At 50.3% G+C, this 21,678-nt stretch overlaps 1 protein-coding gene across 2 annotated transcripts in view; it reads left to right on the forward strand.

The window, feature by feature from the left end:
• Window positions 1-2,960: 2,960 nt before the first annotated feature.
• LOC144487578 (junctional adhesion molecule A-like) overlaps window positions 2,961-21,678 on the forward strand; it is a 32,998-nt gene continuing 14,280 nt past the window's right edge. For both annotated transcript variants that reach the window (XR_013496431.1, XM_078205662.1), the window contains exons 1-4: window positions 2,961-3,066; window positions 18,736-18,801; window positions 19,808-19,921; window positions 20,066-20,212. Coding sequence is in view for 1 of the 2 variants with exons in the window: in XM_078205662.1 (XP_078061788.1) it covers window positions 2,982-3,066; window positions 18,736-18,801; window positions 19,808-19,921; window positions 20,066-20,212 (412 nt within the window). In the remaining variant the exon portion in view is untranslated. The remainder of the gene's footprint in view (window positions 3,067-18,735; window positions 18,802-19,807; window positions 19,922-20,065; window positions 20,213-21,678) is intronic.

Raw genomic sequence — 21,678 nt, forward strand, 5'->3', positions numbered from 1 at the left:
CTGTGTGCTCTTAAAAGAAGAACCATGTATCTGAACAGCGATACCATAATGATGGGGCAACCTGCTTCCATATCACACAATGTTTGATAGTTTCTGTTTAAACCCTGCTTACAGGAAGTTGCTCTGGTGTTTGTGAGGGAGGGTGTGAGACAGAGACTGTGAGATAGAGAGAGCGTGAGACAGAGAGAGAGTGTGAGACAGAGAGTGTGAGACAGAGAGTGTGAGACAGAGAGAGAGTGTGAGACAGAGAGAGAGTGTGAGACAGAGAGAGAAAGTGTGAGACAGAGAGAGAGTGAGACAGAGAGAGTGTGAGACAGAGAGTGTGAGACAGAGAGAGAGTGTGAGACAGAGAGAGAGTGTGAGACAGAGAGAGAAAGTGTGAGACAGAGAGAGAGTGAGACAGAGAGAGTGTGAGACAGAGAGTGTGAGACAGAGAGAGAGTGTGAGACAGAGAGAGAGAGTGTGAGACAGAGGGTGTGAGACAGAGAGAGAGTGTGAGACAGAGAGTGTGAAACAGAGAGAGTGAGAGACAGAGAGAGAGCGTGAGACAGAGAGAGAGTGTGAGGTTGAGAGAGTGTGTGTGTGTGTGAGAGAGTGTGTGTGTGAGAGAGAGAGTGTGTGTGTGTGAGAGAGTGTGTGTGTGAGAGAGAGGGTGTGTGTGTGAGAGAGTGTGTGTGTGTGTGTGAGAGAGAGAGTGTGTGTGTGTGAGAGAGTGTGTGTGTGAGAGAGGGTGTGTGTGTGTGAGAGGATGTGTGTGAGAGAGTGTGTGTGTGAGAGTGTGTGTGTGTGAGAGTATGTATGTGTGTGAGAGTGTGTGTGTGAGAGTGTGTGTGTGTGAGAGTGTGTGAGAGAGTGTGTGTGTGTGAGAGAGTGTGTGTGTGAGAGAGTGTGTGAGAGTGGGTGTGTGTGTGAGAGTGGGTGTGTGTGTGAGAGAGGGTGTGTGTGAGAGAGCGTGTGTGTGAGAGGATGTGTGTGTGAGAGTATGTATATGTGTGAGAGAGTGTGTGTGAGAGAGTGTGTGTGTGTGAGAGAGTGTGTGTGTGTGAGAGAGGGTGTGTGTGTGAGAGAGGGTGTGTGTGTGAGTGTGTGTGTGAGAGGATGTGTGTGTGAGAGAGTGTGTGTGTGAGAGTGTGTGTGTGAGAGTATGTATGTGTGTGAGAGAGTGTGTGTGAGAGTATGTATGTGTGTGAGAGCGTGTGTGTGTGAGAGTATGCGTGTGTGAGAGTATGTATATGTGTGAGAGAGTGTGTGTGAGAGAGTGTGTGTGTGTGAGAGAGTGTGTGTGTGTGAGAGAGGGTGTGTGTGTGTGTGAGAGGATGTGTGTGTGAGAGGATGTGTGTGTGAGAGAGTGTGTGTATGAGAGTGTGTGTGTGTGAGAGTATGTATGTGTGTGAGAGTGTGTGTGTGTGAGAGTGTGTGAGAGAGTGTGTGTGTGTGAGAGAGTGTGTGAGAGTGGGTGTATGTGTGAGAGAGGGTGTGTGTGAGAGAGTGTGTATGTGCGTGAGTGTGTGTGTGTGAGAGAGGATGTGTGTGTGTGAGAGAGGATGTGTGTGTGTGAGAGGATGTGTGTGTGTGAGAGAGTGTGTGTGTGAGAGTATGTATGTGTGTGAGAGTATGTATGTGTGTGAGAGAGTGTGTGTGTGTGAGAGAGTGTGTGTGTGTGAGAGAGGGTGTGTGTCTGTGTGAGAGAGAGTGTGAGTGTGTATGATTGTGTGTGTGGGAGAATGTGTGTCTGTGTGCGTGAGGGAGTGTGAGTGTGTGTGAAAGAGAGAGTGTGTGGGTGTGTGAGAGAGAAAGAGTGTGTGAGAGAGTATGAGTGCATGTGAGTATGTGCGTGTGAGAGTGAATGTGTGAGAGAATGTGTGTCTGTGTTGAGTGTGTGTGTGTGAGAGAGAGTGTGAGTTTGTGAGAGAATGTGTGCATGATTGTGTGTGAGTGGGTGTGTGATTGTGAGTGTGTGAGTGAGCGAGCATCATGTGTATCTGAGAGTTTGGGTGAGACTGTGTGTGTGAGAGCATGTGTGTGTGTGAGAGTGTTTGTGAATTTGTGTGTATGATTGTGTGGATGTGAGTGTGTCTATACGAGTGAGTTTGTGTGTGTGTGTATACCTGTGTGAGAGTGTGAATGTGAGACTGTGTGTGTGAGACTGTGTGTGTGTGTGAGTGAGAGAGTTTGGGTATTTAGAGTAATTATTATCTTTCCTTATTTAACACTGCGTGTTAATAATCTTTGCCTCTCTAATTGACCAGTCTAGTTTTATAAGAAACAAATAATTGTGTTGTTTATTGAAGAAAGCTGGTTATTGAGCGCTCACTCTGAGATTTATAGATAAAGCCCAGATTTGGTCGTATCACCAGCTGGAGAATTAGTGAAGTATATGTAGTAACCCGGGAGTATTGGAATTAGAAACAGGCACTCCTCCCATCTCAGTCAGAACAACAGCTATTTTTGTCCCTTTGTGGGGTTGCAGTTTACAGGAGGTTAGAGAGGTGGTTGGGATGGAACTTGCCACAAATTGAAGATGGAGTGTTAGAGATGGAGATGAAGAGAGTTAGAAGCTGGAAGATTTTGGATGGAAATGATCAAACACTTGTAGGCAGGAAGCCATCCTGAACTCCGACCTTCAGGCTGGTGTCCATTCACAGAGTGATAGATCAGCAGCCATTCAGCTCTGGCATCCCCTGTTCACCAAAGTTCTGAACCAATCACCACAAACTATCCAGGGAGCTTGAGGCAGCATCAGCCAATCGTAAGGGAAGCCACCCAGGCATGCCAGCCAATCACCTTGCTGGCTGCCCATTGATGGACAGGTGCAGAGGTGTCAATCACAGCAGGGCTGGCCAGGTTAGGAGGCTGGCCAATGGCAGGCAGGCAGGAAGTGGGCACAGTCAATGGCAGGAGGTTACCTGGGCAGCTGGGGGCGGAGCCTAGCCAGGTGTGGTGGAGCCCAGGGGCTGAGGTGGGTCAGAGCAGGGAGAGCAATGGCTGTGAACAGAGGCTGGCAGATTTACTGCAGGCAACAGGCTTCCAAATGGGCCTTGGTACTGGCCTTACTGGCAAAGCACGGTGAGTAACTGCTGGATCAGAGTTAGACTGCAACAGGAGCAGCCTGGAGAATGGAAGGAGGGGAGCCCAGACAAGAGCGGAAAGAGAAAGAAATAAAAGGGGAGGGGGGGGGGGAGGATAGAGAGAGAGAGAGAAAGAGGTGGGGGGGGAGGAAGAGTCAGAAAGAAAGAGGTGGTGGGGGGAAGAGAGAGAGAAAGAAAGGTGAGGGGGGAGAGAGAGAAAGAAAGAAAGAGTTGAGGGGGAGAGAGAGAGAGAGAAAGAGTTGAGGGGGGGAGAGAGAGAGAGAAAGAGTTGAGGGGGGGAGAGAGAGAGAGAAAGAGTTGAGGGGGGGAGAGAGAGAGAGAAAGAGGTGAGGGGGGGAGAGAGAGAAAGAAAGAAAGAGTTGAGGGGGGAGAGAGAGAAAGAAAGAAAGAGTTGAGGGGGGAGAGAGAGAGAAAGAAAGAGGTGAGGGGGAGAGAGAGAGAAAGAAAGAGGTGAGGGGGAGAGAGAGAGAGAGAAAGAGGTGAGGGGGAGAGAGAGAAGAAAGAGTTGAGGGGGGAGAGAGAGAGAGAGAAAGAGGTGAGGGAGAGAGAGAAAGAAAGGTGAGGGGGGAGAGAGAGAAAGAAAGAAAGAGTTGAGGGGGAGAGAGAGAGAGAGAGAAAGAGTTGAGGGGGAGAAGAGAGAGAGAAAGAGGTGAGGGGGAGAGAGAGAGAGAGAAAGAGGTGAGGGGGGGAGAGAAAGAAAGAAAGAGTTGAGGGGGGAGAGAGAGAAAGAAAGAAAGAGTTGAGGGGGGAGAGAGAGAGAGAGAGAAAGAGTTGAGGGGAGAGAGAGAGAGAGAAAGAGTTGAGGGGGAGAGAGAGAGAGAGAAAGAGGTGAGGGGGAGAGAGAGAGAGAGAGAGAAAGAGGTGAGGGGGAGAGAGAGAGGAAAGAGGTGAGGGGGAGAGAGAGAGAGAAAGAGGTGAGGGGGGTGAGAAAGAAAGAGGTGTGAGGGGGAGAGAGAGAGAAAGAGGTGTGGGGGGGAGAGAGAGAAAGAAAAAGAGTTGAGGGGGGAGAGAGAGAGAGAAAGAAAAAGAGTTGAGGGGGGAGAGAGAGAAAGAAAGAAAGAGGTGGGGGGGAGAGAGAGAAAGAAAGAAAGAGTTGAGGGGGGAGAGAGAGAGAGAAAGAAAGAGGTGAGGGAGAGAGAGAGAGAGAAAGAAAGAGGTGAGGGGAGAGAGAGAGAGAGAGAGAAAGAAAGAGGTGAGGGGAGAGAGAGAGAGAGAGAGAAAGAAAGAGGTGAGGGGAGAGAGAGAGAGAGAAAGAAAGAGGTGAGGGGAGAGAGAGAGAGAGAGGTGAGGGGGAGAAAGAGAGAGAAAGAAAGGTGAGGGAGAGTGAGAGAAAGAGGTGAGGGGGAAGAGAGAGAGAGGTGAGGGGGAAGAGAGAGAGAGGTGAGGGGGAGAAAGAGAGAGAGAGAGAGAAAAAGAGGTGAGGGAGAAGAGAGAGAGAGGTGAGGGGAGAAAGAGAGAGAAAGAAAGGTGAGGGGGGAGAGAGAGAGAGAAAGAGGTGAGGGGGAAGAGAGAGAAAGAGGTGAGGGGGAAGAGAGAGAAAGAGGTGAGGGGGAAGAGAGAGAAAGAGGTGAGGGGGAAGAGAGAGAGAGAAAGAGAGAAAGAGGTGAGGGGGAAGAGAGAGAGAGGTGAGGGGAGAAGAGAGAGAGAGAGAGAGAAAGAGGTGAGGGAGAAGAGAGAGAGGAGGTGAGGGGGAGAAAGAGAGAGAAATAAAGGTGAGGGGGAAGAGAGAGAGAAGAGAGAGAGAAAGAGGTGGGGGGAAGAGAGAGAAAGAGGTGAGGGGGAAGAGAGAGAGAGAGAAAGAGGTGAGGGGGAAGAGAGCGTGGGGGGAGAGAGGGGGATAGAGAGAAAGAGGGCAAGGTGAGGGGTAGAAGTGGTGTTGGGAGCAGGAAGATGCTGGGAGAGTGTTTGGATTTGACGATGAGCTGAGAGAGCTGTGTAATTGATGTAACATGGAGATTGTGACAGAGGGAGTGGCTCCCTGTGACTGCACTGACAGGGGAGCAGGTTCAGGGAGTCTCTGTGACGGGAACTGCATCGAGAATTAGCCAGGAAGTGTGGCCTGACTCTACTGAGAATGATAGGAAGTGAGAGGTGGATCGAAAGCGACAGGGTAGTTTCGGTGAAACTGTGTGAGTCTGTGGTGAAATCCAGTTCCTGACTCGGAGAGAGGGAAATGAGGGAAAGGTGTGACACAAAGAGAGAAACCAATGCCAGTTTCACTAAAACTCTCTCTCTCTCTCTGGCTGAGCCAAGCTTCCAACCCGGGGAGGGTTAGGTTTCAGAGAGGGAGGGAATGTAGGAGAGAGGTACAGGAGGGGGATGGGAGAGGGGGCCTGGAGCAAGGGAGAGGCAGGAAGGGGGAAGAGAGACAGATGGGTTTTGAAGGCACTGTCAGACAGAGACTCAGCAGGTTGAGGAAGTTGCCAGAATAAAAGAAAATCTGTGTGCATCTCCCTGTCTCTCTCTCACTCTGTCCCCGCTGTCCCACTCCTCCCCTCTGCCCTCACATCTCCCACTGTGCTGACATAGTTTATGTTCCACTATCGGAGTCTGTTTACCAAAGGTCATGTTCAATTGTGTGACACAATTCAGCTTATCAATGTTCAACAAATACAGATTAAAAACAGCAAGTAAATATTAACAGATTCATTCCTCATCTCCATGTATTGCAGCAACCGACACAGAGTCCCACAATGCGACATATTTACTACATAGGGTCAGTGTAGAGGGAGCTTTACTCTGTATCTAACCCCGTGCTGTATCTGTCCTGGGAGTGTTTGATGGGGTCAGTGTAGAGGGAGCTTTACTCTGTATCTAACCCCGTGCTGTACCTGTCCTGGGAGTGTTTGATGGGGTCAGTGTAGAGGGAGCTTTACTCTGTATCTAACCCCGTGCTGTACCTGTCCTGGGAGTGTTTGATGGGGTCAGTGTAGAGGGAGCTTTACTCTGTATCTAACCCCGTGCTGTACCTGTCCTGGGAGTGTTTGATGGGGTCAGTGTAGAGGGAGCTTTACTCTGTATCTAACCCCGTGCTGTACCTGTCCTGGGGGTGTTTGATGGGGACAGTGTAGAGGGAGCTTTACTCTGTATCTAACCCCGTGCTGTACCTGTCCTGGGAGTGTTTGATGGGGACAGTGTAGAGGGAGCTTTACTCCATATTAACCCCGTGCTGTACCTGTCCTGGGAGTGTTTGATGGGGACAGTGTAGAGGGAGCTTTACTCTGTATCTAACCCCGTGCTGTACCTGTCCTGGGAGTGTTTGATGGGGACAGTGTAGAGGGAGCTTTACTCTGTATCTAACCCCGTGCTGTACCTGTCCTGGGAGTGTTTGATGGGGACAGTGTAGAGGGAGCTTTACTCTGTATCTAACCCTGTGCTGTACCTGTCCTGGGAGTGTTTGATGGGGTCAGTGTAGAGGGAGCTTTACTCTGTATCTAACCCCGTGCTGTACCTGTCCTGGGAGTGTTTGATGGGGACAGTGTAGAGGGAGCTTTACTCTGTATCTAACCCCGTGCTGTACCTGTCCTGGGAGTGTTTGATGGGGACAGTGTAGAGGGAGATTTACTCTGTATCTAACCCCGTGCTGTACCTGTCCTGGGAGTGTTTGATGGGGACAGTGTAGAGGGAGATTTACTCTGTATCTAACCCCGTGCTGTACCTGTCCTGGGAGTGTTTGATGGGGACAGTGCAGAGGGAGATTTACTCTGTATCTAACCCCGTGCTGTACCTGTCCTGGGAGTGTTTGATGGGGACAGTGCAGAGGGAGATTTACTCTGTATCTAACCCCGTGCTGTACCTGTCCTGGGAGTGTTTGATGGGGACAGTGTAGAGGGAGATTTACTCTGTATCTAACCCCGTGCTGTACCTGTCCTGGGAGTGTTTGATGGGGACAGTGCAGAGGGAGATTTACTCTGTATCTAACCCCGTGCTGTACCTGTCCTGGGAGTGTTTGATGGGGATAGTGTAGAGGGAGATTTACTCTGTATCTAAATCCCGTGCTGTACCTGTCCTGGGAGTGTTTGATGGGGACAGTGTAGAGGGACCTTTACTCTGTATCTAACCCCGTGCTGTACCTGTCCTGGCAGTGTTTGATGGGGACAATGTAGAGGGAGCTTTACTCTATATCAAACCCCGTGCTGTACCTCTCCTTGGAGTGTTTGATGGGGACAGTGTAGAGGGACCTTTACTCTGTATCTAACCCCGTGCTGTACCTGTCCTGGGAGTGTTTGATGGGGACAGGGTAGAGGGAGATTTACTCTGTATCTAACCCCGTGCTGTACCAGTCCTGGGAGTGTTTGATGGGGTCAGTGTAGAGGGAGATTTACTCTGTATCTAACCCCGTGCTGTACCTCTCCTGGGAGTGTTTGATGGGGACAGTGTAGAGGGAGATTTACTCTGTATCTAACCCCGTGCTGTACCTGTCCTGGGAGTGTTTGATGGGGACAGTGTAGAGGGAGCTTTACTCGATATCAAACCCCGTGCTGTACCTCTCCTGGGAGTGTTTGATGGGGACAGTGTAGAGGGAGCTTTACTCTGTATCTAACCCTGTGCTGTACCTGTCCTGGGAGTGTTTGATGGGGACAGTGTAGAGGGACCTTTACTCTGTAACTAACCCCGTGCTGTACCTGTCCTGGGAGTGTTTGATGGGGACAGTGTTGAGGGAGCTTTACTCTATATCAAACCCCGTGCTGTACCTCTCCTGGGAGTGTTTGATGGGGACAGTGTCGAGGGACCTTTACTCTGTATCTAACCCCGTGCTGTACCTGTCCTGGGAGTGTTTGATGGGGACAGTGCAGAGGGAGATTTACTCTGTATCTAACCCCGTGCTGTACCTGTCCTGGGAGTGTTTGATGGGGACAGTGTAGAGGGAGCTTTACTCTGTATCAAACCCCGTGCTGTACCTGTCCTGGGAGTGTTTGATGGGGACAGTGTAGAGGGACCTTTACTCTGTATCTAACCCCGTGCTGTACCTGTCCTGGGCGTGTTTGATGGGGACAGTGTAGAGGGAGCTTTACTCTATATCAAACCCCGTGCTGTACCTGTCCTGGGAGTGTTTGATGGGGACAGTGTAGAGGGAGCTTTACTCTGTATCTAACCCCGTGCTGTCCCTGTCCTGGGAGTGTTTGATGGGGACAGTGTAGAGGGAGCTTTACACTGTATCTAACCCCATACTGTACCTGTCCTGGGAGTGTTTGATGGGGACAGTGTAGAGGGAGCTTTACTCTGTATCTAACCCCGTGCTGTACCTGTCCTGGGAGTGTTTGATGGGGACAGTGTAGAGGGAGATTTACTCTGTATCTAACCCCGTGCTGTACCTGTCCTGGGAGTGTTTGATGGGGACAGTGTAGAGGGAGATTTACTCTGTATCTAACCCCGTGCTGTACCTGTCCTGGGAGTGTTTGATGGGGTCAGTGTAGCGGGAGCTTTACTCTGTATCTAACCCCGTGCTGTACCTGTCCTGGGAGTGTTTGATGGGGACAGTGTAGAGGGAGATTTACTCTGTATCTAACCCCGTGCTGTACCTGTCCTGGGAGTGTTTGATGGGGACAGTGTAGAGGGAGATTTACTCTGTATCTAACCCCGTGCTGTATCTGTCCTGGGAGTGTTTGATGGGACAGTGTAGAGGGAGCTTTACTCTGTATCTAACCCCGTGCTGTACCTGTCCTGGGAGTGTTTGATGGGGACAGTGTAGAGGGAGATTTACTCTGTATCTAACCCCGTGCTGTACCTGTCCTGGGAGTGTTTGATGGGGACAGTGTAGAGGGAGCTTTACTCTGTATCTAACCCGGTGCTGTACCTGTCCTGGGAGTGTGTGATGAGGCAGCGTGGAGGGAGCTTTACTCTTATTGTCTTTAATTTTGTTTACGTCTGTGGTTTATATTCACCAAGAGCTGAGTCATTACATCATCAGAAGTTGAGCAACAAGTTAGGACAGATTGTCATCGAGCTTGATTCTGTCTCATCTCCCATACTCTGCCGGTGTACAGGTATCTCCCTGAGAGAGAGAGGGACTGAGAGACACCAGTCAGTGTACAGATATCTCCCTGAGAGAGAGAGGGACTGAGAGACACCAGTCAGTGTACAGATATCTCCCTGAGAGAGAGAGGGACTGAGAGACACCAGTCAGTGTACAGATATCTCCCTGAGAGAGAGGGACTGAGAGACACCAGTCAGTGTACAGATATCGCCCTGAGAGAGAGGGACTGAGAGACACCAGTCAGTGTACAGATATCTCCCTGAGAGAGAGGGACAGAGAGACACCAGTCAGTGTACAGACTCCTCCCTGAGAGAGAGGGACTGTGAGACACCAGTCAGTGTACAGATATCTCCCTGAGAGACACCAGTCAGTGTACAGATATCTCCCTGAGAGAGAAAGGGACTGAGAGACACCAGTCAGTGTACAGATATCTCCCTGGGAGAGAGGGACTGAGAGACACCAGTCAGTGTACAGACACCTCCCTGAGAGACATCAGTCGGTGTACAGGGGGACTCCAGTCGGTATACAGATATCTCCCTGAGAGAGAGGGACTGAGAGACATCAGTCAGTGTACAGGGGGACTCCAGTCAGTGTACGGATATCTCCCTGAGAGAGTGTCATAGTCATACAATGCAGAAAAGTCCCTTTGGCCCATTGTGTCTGCACTGACAGTAACTGTTACTCAAGGGGCACTTCTCCCATGTCCTTGAATGTTACGATATTTCACGTGCTCATCCAAATATTTGTTTATGTTTTAAGTTCATTGTTAATGTCACAAGTAGGCTTATATTAACGTTGCAATGAAGTTTCTATGAAAATCCCCTCGTCACCACACTCTGGTGCCTGTTTGGGTACACAGAGAGAATTTAGCATGGCCAATGCACCTAACCAGCACCTCTTTCGGACTGTGGGAGGAAACTGGAGCACCCGGAGGAAACCCTTGCAGACACGGGGAGATCGTGCAGATTTAGCAGCCACTGACCCAAGCCGGGAATCGAACACCGGTCCCTGGCACTATGAGGAGGCAGTATTAACCACTGCACCTGCCCCTCCATCCCAAAGGTTGTTAGGTTTCTAGTCTTGACCAGCCATGCTGACTATCCTTAATTAACCCATCCCTTTCCAAGTGGATATTCCCTCTTTCAGAATTTTCTCCAATAGTTTCCCCACCACTGACATGAGACTCACCGGCCTGTAATTTCCTGGTTCATCTCTATCACCCTTCTTGAAAAGTGGAGCCACATTAGCCCCCGTGACCAGAGAGGAATTATAAATGTGTGTCAGAGCCCCTGCAATTTCCTGCCTTGCCTCTCACAGCAGCCTGGGATGCTATTCATCTCGGCCCTGAGGATTTGTCTGTACATAAGCCTGTCAGAGCCTCCAAAGTTTTCCCATTTCCTATGTCATTCTGTGCAAGTTCCTCACAGTCCCCTTTCCTGAATTCCATACCTATGTTCTCCTTTTCCAGAGTGAAGAGCAAAGACAACATCCTTCCAACATCCTGTGGCTTCACACATCCTTGGTCCCTAATGGGCCCTACTCTTCCCCTGGTTAACTTCTTCCCTTTAATGTATTTATCAAATATCTTAGGGTTCTCCCGAATCCTGTGCACAAGTCCTTTTTGCTCTTCTAATTGCTTTCTTAAGTTCCCTCTTACACTTCCTATATTCCTCAAGAACCGCTGCTGAATTACTCCCTTTGAACTTGCTAAAAGCCTTTCTCCTCTTCCTCATGCAGTCTTGAATTGTCCCAGACATCAAGGGTTCCCTGAACTGACTTTCTCTACATTTTCCCCTGAAAGAGTACATGTTGAACCTGTACTCTCCCCATTTCCATTCTGAATGCCCCTCACTGCTCCGCTGTAGACTTTCCCGCAAGGAGCTGTTCAACTTTGACCAGATCCTGCCAAAGAAAGAACAAAGAAAATTACAGCACAGGAACAGGCCCTTCGGCCCTCCAAGCCTGCATTGACCATGCTGCCCAACTTAACTAAAACCCCTTACCCTTCCGGGGAACATATCCCTCTATTCCCATCCTATTCATGTATTTGTCAAGACGCCCCTTAAAAGTCACTACCGTATCCGCTTCCAGTACTTCCCCCGGCAACGGGTTCCAGGCACCCACCACTCTCTGTGTAAAAAATCTGCCTCGTACATCTCCTTTAAACCTTGCCCCTCGCACCTTAAACCTATGCCCCCTAGTAATTGACTCTTCCAACCTGGGAAAAAGCTTCTGACTATCCACTCTGTCCATGCCCCTCATAATCTTGTAGACTTTTATCAGGTCTCCCCTCAACCTCCGTCGCTCCAGTGAGAACAAACCAAATTTCTCCAACCTCTCCTCATAGCTAATGCCCTCCATACCAGGCAACATCCTGGTAAATCTTTTCTGTACCCTCTCCAAAGCCTCCACATCCTTTTGTAGTGTGGAGACCAGAATTGAACACTATATTCCCACTGCGACCTCACTAAGGTTCTATAAAGCTGCAACATGACTTGCCAATTGTTAAACTCAATACCCCGGCCGATGAAGGCAAGCATGCCGTATGCCTTCTTGACTACCTTCTCCATCTGCATTGCCACTTTCAGTGACCTGTGTACCTGTACACCCAGATCCCTTTGCCTATCAATACTCTTAAGGGTTCTGCCATTTACTGTATATTTCCTATCTGTATTAGACCTTCCAAAATGCAATACCTCACATTTGTCTGGATTAAACTCCATCTGCCATCTCTCCGCCCAAGTTTCCAACTGATCTATATCCTGCTGTATCCTCTGATGGTCCTCATCGCTATCCGCAAATCCACCAACCTTTGTGTCGTCCGCAAACTTACTAATCAATCCAGTTACATTTTCCTCCAAATCATTGATACATATTACAAACAGCAAAGGTTCCAGCACTGATCCCTGAGGAACACCACTTGTCACAGTCCTCCATTCAGAAACACACCCTTCCACTGCTACCCTCTGTCTTCTTTGACTGAGCCAGTTTTGTATTCACCATGCCAGCTCACCTCTGATCCCATGCGACTTCACCTTCTGCACCAGTCTGCCATGAGGGACCTTGTCAAAGGCCTTACTGAAGCCCATGTAGACAACATCCACTGCCCTGCCCTCATCAATCATCTTCGTCACTTCCTTGAAAAACTCGATCAAGTTCGTGAGACACGACCTCCCCTTCACAAAATCATGTTGCCTCTCACTAATACGTCCACTTATTTCCAAGTGGGAATAAATCCTGTCTCGAAGAATCCTCTCCAATAATTTCCCTACCACTGATGTGAGGCTCACCGGCCTGTAATTACCTGGATTATTCTTGCTACCCTTCTTAAACAAAGGAACAACATTGGCTATTCTCCAATCCTCTGGGACCTCCCCTGTAGCCAGTGAGGATACAAAGATTTCTCTCAAGGCCCCAGCAATTTCCTCCCTTGCCTCTCTCAGTATTCTGGGGTATATCCCATCAGTCCTGGGGACTTGTCTACTCTAATGTTTCTCAAGAACCCCAATACCTTCTCCTTTTTGATCTCAACATGACTCAAACTATCTACACACCCTTTCCCAGATTCATCATCCACCAAGTCCTTCTCTTCGGTGAATACTGACACAAAGTACTCATTTAATACCTCGCCCATTTCCTCTGGTTCCACACATAGATTCCCTCCCTTGTCCTTGAGTGGGCCAACCCTCTCCCTGGCTACCCTCTTGCTCTTTATATATGTATAAAAAGCCTTGGGATTTTCCTTAATCCTGCTGGCCAATGCTTTTTCATGACCCCTTTTAGCCCTTCTTACTCCTTGCTTAAGTTTCTTTCTACTTTCCTTGTATTCCACACTTGCTTCGTGCTCCTAGCTCCTCCTAGCTCCTAGCTTTGACAAATGCTTCCTTTTTCTCTTTGACTAGGCTCACAGTATCTCTCGTTATCCAAGGTTCCCAAAACTTGCCATACTTATCCTTCATCCTTAGAGGAATGTGCCGGTCTGAATCCCTATCAACTTACACTTGAAAGCCTCCCACATGCCAGATGTTGATTTGCCCTCAAACATCTGCTCCCAATCTACATTCTTCAGTTCCTGCCTAACATTGTTGTAATTAGCCTTCCCCCAATTTAGCACCTTAACTTGAGGACTACACTTGTCTTTATCCATCAGTACCGTAAAGCTTACTGAATTGTGGTCACTGTTCCCGAACTGCTCCCCTACTGAAACATCGACCACCTAGCCGGGCTCGTTCCCCAATACCAGGTCCAGTATGGCCCCTTCCCTAGTTGGACTATCTACATACTGTTTCAGGAAGCCCTCCTGGATGCTCTTTACAAACTCTGCCCCACCCACACTCCCAGCACTAAGTGAGGTTTAATAATATCTGCCTTCCAAAGCCATCTTTCTCCTTGTCCATAACAAATTTGAACCAGACTGTGTTGTGGTTGCTACTGCTAAAATACTCTCCCACTGCCACATTGAACACTTGTCCGGCTTTGATCCCCCGAACTGGATCCAGCACTGCGCCATCCCTTGTTGGGCCTTCCACATATTGATGCAAAAAACTCCCCTGGATACATTTCAAGAAATCTGCCCCCTCTAAACCCTTAACAATATGGCTATCCCAATTTATGTTGGAAAAGATGAAATTCCCTAATATAATTACACTATTATTACTCTTACATATCTCATGAACTGCCTACATGTCTGTTCCTTCATTCCCCACTGACTCTTTGGGGGCCCTATAACACGCTCCCAGTAATGTGGCTGCCCCTTTTACATTCCTAACCCACAAAGCCTCGTTTGAAGATTCTTCCAAGACATCATCACCTTATTGCAGTAATTGACTCCTTAATTATTAGTGCTACACCACCTCCCTTTCTGCACCCTCCTCTGTCTCGCCTAAAGATGATGTGGAGATGCCGGCGTTGGACTGGGGTGAACACAGTAAGAAGTCTCTCAACACCAGGTTAAAGTCCAACAGGTTTATTTGCTACCAAATAAACCTGTTGGACTTTAACCTGGTGTTGTGAGACTTCTTACTGTGTTCGCCTAAAGATCCCATACCCCTGACTGTTGAATTGCCAGTCCTGCCCCTCCCTCAACCATGTTTCTGTGATGGTTACAATATCACACTTTCACGCGTTAATCCACATCTTTAACTCATCAGTCTGACCTATTACACTCGTGGCATTAAAGTCAAGACCATCCAGCCTTGCCTTACTCTCTGGACACTCAGCATAACTGAACCCACTCTGACTCGCTTCCTTCATTGCAGCGTGACGTGTCTCTATTTCACCAATATACTGTGTCCCCTCCCCTGCAAGACTGGTTTAAACTTCCCCCAACAGCACGAGCAAAGCTACCCACAAGGATGTTCACCTGCAGATTATCCTATTTGTGCATGTCCCACCTTCCCCAGAAACTGTCCCAATGTTCCATAATCTAAAACACTCCCTTTCCTTACCTTTTCTCCCACTTTGCTTCCCCTTTCCCCCCCCGCTTTTCTCAATTTTACCTCTCTCCCACAGATCTCCCCCCTCCCCCCACATCTTCGTCTGTCACAGTTTACCATCTGATTTCAACTTCTCTGCCGTTTGGCCATTCACACCTTCTATGGACAGCCATTAGCAGCCTTTCCCCTTGGTTTTGTGACTATGACTCATCTTTCATTCCCTCATCCTGCAGTATAAATATCTCCCACTTTCTATGCCTTTGAGCTGTGACAAAGGATCATCTTGGACTCGAAACGTCAACTCTTTTCTCTCCTTAAAGATGCTGCCAGACCTGCTGTGATTTTCCAGCATTTTCTCTTTTGGTTTCAGATTCCAGCATCTGCAGTAATTTGCTTTTATCTAAAACACTCCCTCCTGAACCAAATGTTGAGCCACGCATTCATCTGTCCTATTTTCCTATTTCTACTCTCCCCAGCACTGGAAGTAATCCAGAGATTGTGGTCCTGCTCTTTAATCGACTGCCGAGCTACGTGAATTCTTGATGGAATACCTCATTCCTCACTTTGCCCATACTGTCGGATTCAACGTGTGCCACGTCCCTCTAACTCATCACCTCCCCTCTTCAGGGTGCCCTGCAGCCTTTCAGTGACATCCCTAATCCTGCCACTCGGGAGGCAACACACCACCCTGGAGTCACGTCTTTGGCCGCAGAAGACGTGAGTGAGCGGGACCCCAGGGGACTCCTGCATTACCTGCCTATTCTTTCTGGACTGTCTGGTGGTCAACCATTCCCTCCTTTCCTCTACCCACTTGAGCTGCAGTGTAACCACCTGCTATCCATGTAACTCTCAGCCTCGGGGTGCTCCGCAGTATCTCCAGCTGCCACTCAGCCTCCGAAACCTGGAGCTCCAGTTTCTGCAGCTGGGAACACATCTGCAAATGTGGTCATTTCGAACACCAGCAGCGTCCAAGACTCCCCACATGTGACAAGCCACACATTCCACTCGGCTGTCCGCACCTGACATATCTGAAATGTAAAAATTTACACCTTAGACCAGAACAAATCTAGATATGGATAATAAATAATACTTTCCCAAATAAATAATACACTTTGTTTAGATTCAGCTATTGAAACACAGTCGTCAATATCAACTACCAACAAATCAGCTTACCGTTTTCCGATGACATCAGTCTTTTGATGTATGTTTCAGACTCAGCGCATCGGTGTCCAGATATCTCCCTGAGAGAGAGGGACTGAGAGACACCAGCCAGTGTACAGATATCTCCCTGAGAGAGAGGGACTGAGAGACACCAGTCAGTGTCCAGATATCTCCCTGAGAGAGAGGGACTGAGAGACACCAGTCAGTGTACAGATATCTCCCTGAGAGAGAGGGACTGAGAGACACCAGTCAGTGTCCAGATATCTCCCTGAGAGAGAGGGACTGAGAGACACCAGTCAGTGTACAGATATCTCCCTGAGAGAGAGGGACTGAGAGACACCAGTCAGTGTACAGTTATCTCCCTGAGAGAGAGGGACAGGGAGACACCAGTCAGTGTACAGATATCTCCCTGTGAGAGAGGGACTGAGAGACACCAGTCAGTGTACAGTTATCTCCCTGAGAGAGAGGGACAGGGAGACACCAGTCAGTGTACAGATATCTCCCTGAGAGAGAGGGACTGAGAGACACCAGTCAGTGTCCAGATATCTCCCTGAGAGAGAGGGACTGAGACACACCAGTCAGTGTACAGATATCTCCCTGAGAGAGAGGGACTGAGAGACACCAGTCAGTGTACATATATCTCCCTGGACAGAGGGACTGAGAGCCACCAGTCAGTGTACAGATATCTCCCTGAGAGAGAGGGACTGAGAGACACCAGTCAGTGTACAGATATCTCCCTGAGAGAGAGGGACTGAGAGACACCAGTCAGTGTACAGATATCTCCCTGAGAGAGAGGGACTGAGAGACACCAGTCAGTGTACAGATATCTCCCTGAGAGAGAGGGACTGAGAGACACCAGTCAGTGTACAGATATCTCCCTGAGAGAGAGGGACTGAGAGACACCAGTCAGTGTACAGATATCTCCCTGAGAGAGAGGGACTGAGAGACACCAGTCAGTGTACAGATATCTCCCTGAGAGAGAGGGACTGAGAGACACCAGTCAGTGTACAGATATCTCCCTGAGAGAGAGGGACTGAGAGACACCAGTCAGTGTACAGATATCTCCCTGAGAGAGAGGGACTGAGAGACACCAGTCAGTGTACAGATATCTCCCTGAGAGAGAGGGACTGAGAGACACCAGTCAGTGTACAGATATCTCCCTGAGAGAGAGGGACTGAGAGACACCAGTCAGTGTACAGATATCTCCCTGAGAGAGAGGGACTGAGAGACACCAGTCAGTGTACAGATATCTCCCTGAGAGAGAGGGACTGAGAGACACCAGTCAGTGTACAGATATCTCCCTGAGAGAGAGGGACTGAGAGACACCAGTCAGTGTACAGATATCTCCCTGAGAGAGAGGGACTGAGAGACACCAGTCAGTGTACAGATATCTCCCTGAGAGAGAGGGACTGAGAGACACAAGTCAATGTACAGATATCTCCCTGTGAGAGAGGGACTGAGAGACACCAGTCAGTGTACAGTTATCTTCCTGAGAGACACCAGTCAGTGTACAGATATCTCCCTGAGAGAGAGGGACAGAGAGACTCCAGTCAGTGTACAGTTATCTTCCTGAGAGACACCAGTCAGTGTACAGATATCTCCCTGAGAGAGAGAGACTGAGAGACACAAGTCAGTGTATAGATATCTCCCTGAGAGAGAGGGACAGAGAGACACCAGTCAGTGTACAGCTATCTCCCTGAGAGACACCAGTCAGTGTACAGATATCTCCCTGAGAGAGAGGGACTGAGAGACACCAGTCAGTGTACAGATATCTCCCTGAGAGAGAGGGACTGAGAGACACCAGTCAGTGTACAGATATCTCCCTGAGAGAGAGGGACTGAGAGACACCAGTCAGTGAACAGATATCTCCCTGGGAGAGAGGGACTGAGAGACACCAGTCAGTGTCCAGATATCTCCCTGAGAGAGAGGGACTGAGAGACACCAGTCAGTGTACAGATATCTCCCTGAGAGAGAGGGACTGAGAGACACCAGTCAGTGTACAGATATCTCCCTGAGAGAGAGGGACTGAGAGACACCAGTCAGTGTACAGTTATCTTCCTGAGAGAGAGGGACTGAGAGACACCAGTCAGTGTACAGCTATCTCCCTGAGAGACACCAGTCAGTGTACAGATATCGCCCTGAGAGAGAGAGACTGAGAGACACCAGTCAGTGTACAGATATCTCCTTGAGAGAGAGGGACTGGGAGACACCAGTCAGTGTACAGATATCTCCCTGGGAGAGAGGGACTGAGAGACACCAGTCAGTGTACAGATATCTCCCTGAGAGAGAGACTCTGAGAGACACCAGTCAGTGTACAGATATCTCCCTGTGAGAGAGGGACTGAGACACCAGTCAGTGTACAGATATCTCCCTGAGAGAGAGGGACTGAGAGACACCAGTCAGTGTACAGATATCTCCCTGAGAGAGAGGGACTGAGAGACACCAGTCAGTGTACAGATATCTCACTGAGAGAGAGGGACTGAGAGACACCAGTCAGTGTACAGATATCTCCCTGTGAGAGAGGGACTGAGACACCAGTCAGTGTACAGATATCTCCCTGAGAGAGAGGGACTGAGAGACACCAGTCAGTGTACAGTTATCTCCCTGAGAGAGAGGGACTGAGAGACACCAGTCAGTGTACAGATATCTCCCTGAGAGAGAGGGACAGAGAGACACCAGTCAGTGTACAGATATCTCCCTGAGAGAGAGGGACTGAGAGACACCAGTCAGTGTACAGATATCTCCCTGAGAGAGAGGGACAGAGAGACACCAGTCAGTGTACAGATATCTCCCTGAGAGAGAGGGATTGAGAGACACCAGTCAGTGTACAGATATCTCCCTGAGAGAGAGGGACTGAGAGACACCAGTCAGTGTACAGATATCTCACTGAGAGAGAGGGACTGAGAGACACCAGTCAGTGTACAGATATCTCCCTGTGAGAGAGGGACTGAGACACCAGTCAGTGTACAGATATCTCCCTGAGAGAGAGGGACTGAGAGACACCAGTCAGTGTACAGATTACTGAGAGTCCTGTATCTTCCCATCTTTCTAACGTGATTTTTTTTTCCCACAGTCTTGGTGACAGAGTCTTTCTCAGTGACCACTGATACTCCACAAGTGTCTGTGAAGGAGGGGGCAGGTAAGCATGACGGCGTTTATTGAGTGTTTCGGTTGCGGAGTAAGAAGGAATGCTTGTGACCTTCAGAGCAATAGCTGCTTGAGACGGTGAGGCAGCAAGACTGGTCAGGGGGTAACACAGCTCTCTGATGTGAAATGGTCTGCCCCCTTCTCCACCCCCCCTCCCCAGTCTGCTCCCCCCCCCCCCAAGTCCGCCTCTCCCCCATGTCTGCCCCCCCACAGTGCTGCTTCCCTAGTGATTGTAACTTCACCACCTTCCCCTCTGGAATGTTTGTTGTGTCTCCCATGGTGGGGACACTAAAACTGGGGTGGCCCCGGGCCAGCGAGGGGGCCCCTGGCCCGGCCCGTGAATGAAAATACAAAGTAACACTCTTTAAACCACCTCCAACATCAATGGCTCTCTGACACCTCGGTCTCTGTCCTGTTTCTGACCTCTGCTGCTCACTGTTCTCAGACACTGGTTTTAGAGTTCATAGAATCGCAGAATCCCTCCAGTGCAGAAGGAGGCCATTCAGCTCATTGAGTCTGCATTAACAACAATCCCACCCAGGCCCTATCCCAATAACCCCACGTATTTACTTGAGCTGGTCCCCCTGACCAAGGGACAATTTAACATGGCCAATCAACCTAACCCGCACACCTTAGGACTTGGGAGGAAACCGGAGCACCCGGAGGAAACCCACGCAGACACGGGGAGAACGTGCAAACTCCACACAGACAGTGACCCAAAGCTGGAATTGAACCCGGGTCCCCAGTGCTGATACAGCAGTGCTAACCACTGTGCCACCATGTGGTGTTGGGTGTGTGTGTTGGGAATACTGGCTTCGATTGATCGAGCATGACCCGTGGCTCCGGGAGGGTAAAGCAAAGAGGGGGACTGAGGCTAAAGTCTCCCTCACTGTTGGTTTGGTGGTGGCGGCAGGGGGAGCATCTCTGGATTTATAACAATTCTTCTTCCTCCCCTCTCGCTCCTCCCCTCTCGCTCCCCCCCACCGCTCCCTCCTCAGCTGCTGATCTCCACTGCCAGTACTCGGCAGATTTCGGACTACCTCGTGTGGAGTGGAAGTACTTCCGAGCGGATGGCTCCAACTGGTATGTGTATTACGACGGAAAGATCACAGGTGAGTCCATTTCTTGGGCAACGTGGGCACTCTGGGCCACGGCAGGTTTGTGCCACACCCCCACCCCCCCCCTCCGCCCCCACCCCCCCCTCTCCGCCCCCACCCCCGCTCGTCGAACTGTGACCCTTCTTCTCTTTCCTGCAGATAGCTACAAAGGCCGAGTTGACTTCTCTGCTCTTGCTCTCCACTTCAAGAAGACTGTTCCCGCTGACGATGGAAACTATTTCTGTCAGGTGACTGGAGATGGCGGATCTCACGCTGGGGAAGCGAAAGTCACCCTTGTGGTCCAGGGTAGGTGGAGGGGAAAGAGGGAGGGAGGGAGGGAAAGGGGGAGGGGAAAGAAGGCGGGCAGGAAGGAGGGGAAAGAGGGTGGGAGAGGGAGGGGGTAGGGGAAAGAGGGAGAGGAAAGAGGGAGGGAGGGGGGTAGGGGAAAGAGGGGGGTAGGGGAAAGAGGGGGGTAGGGGAAAGAGGGGGAGGGGAAAGAGGGAGGGAAGGGGGAGGCGAAAGGCGGAGGGGGAGGGGGGGCAGAGGGGGAGGAGGAAGGGGAGAGTGAGGGGGAGGGGGGAGAAAGAGGGGGTGGGGGGAGGGAGGGGGGAGAAAGAGGGGGTGGGGGGAGGGAGTGGGGGAGAAAGAGGGGGTGGGGGGAGGGGGAGAAAGAGGGGGTGGGGGGAGGGAGTGGGGGAGAAAGAGGGGGTGGAGGGAGGGGGGAGAAAGAGGGGGTGGGGGGAGGGAGGGGGGGAGAAAGAGGGGGTGGGGGGGATGGAGTGGGGGAGAAAGAGGGGGTGGGGGGAGGGAGGGGGGAGAAAGAGGGGGTGGGGGGAGGGAGGGAGGAGAAAGGGGGGGTGGGGGGAGGGAGGGAGGAGAAAGGGGGGGGTTGGGGAGGGAGGGGAGGTTTTTGTGAGGGAGGGGAGGGGGTTGTGAGGGAGAGGGATTGAGGGGGTGGTAAGGGAGGAGGGTGTCTGGAAGAAATGGGAGGGAAGAGGGAGCAATTTTTATTATTTTTTAATCACGGGATGTGGGCTCGGTCAGCATTTATTGCCCATCCCTAATTGCCCCTTGAAGTTGGTGGTGAGCTGCTGCCTCGAACCGCTGCAGTCCCTGAGGTGTAGGTACACCCGCAGTGCTGTTAGGGAGGGAGTTCCAGGATTTTGACCCAGTGACAGTGAAGGAACGGTGATATATTTCCCAGTCAGGATGGTGAGTGACTTGGAGGGGAACCTCCAGGTGCTGGTGTTCCCAGGTATCTGCTGCTCTTGTCCTTCTAGATGGTAGTGGTTGTGGGTTTGGAAGGTGCTGCCTAAGGAACCTTGGTGAGTTCCTTCAGTGCATCTTGTAGATGGTGCACACGGCTGCCACTGAGTGTCGGTGGTGGAGGGTGTCGGTGTTTGTGGAAGGGGTAACAATCAAGTGGGGCTGCTTTGTCGTGGATGGTGTTGAGCTTCTTGAAAGTTGTTGGAGCTGCACTCATCCAGGCAAGTGGGGAGTATTCCATCACACTCCTGACTTGTGCCTTGTAGATGGTGGACAAGCTTTGGAGAGTCAGGAGGTGAGTTACTCACTGCAGGATTCCCAGCCTCTGACCTGCTCTGTAGCCACTGTATTTATATGGCTAATCCAGCTCAATTTCTGGTCAATGGTAGTCCCCACGATGTTGATAGTGGGGGATTCAGTGATGGTTACACCATTGAATGTCAAGGGGCGATGGTTAGATTCTCTCTTGTTGGAGATGGTCATTGCTTGGCACTTGTGTGGCATGA

The sequence above is a fragment of the Mustelus asterias genome, unplaced genomic scaffold, assembly GCF_964213995.1.
Source record: "Mustelus asterias unplaced genomic scaffold, sMusAst1.hap1.1 HAP1_SCAFFOLD_891, whole genome shotgun sequence".
NCBI classification, from domain to species: Eukaryota; Metazoa; Chordata; class Chondrichthyes; order Carcharhiniformes; family Triakidae; genus Mustelus; species Mustelus asterias.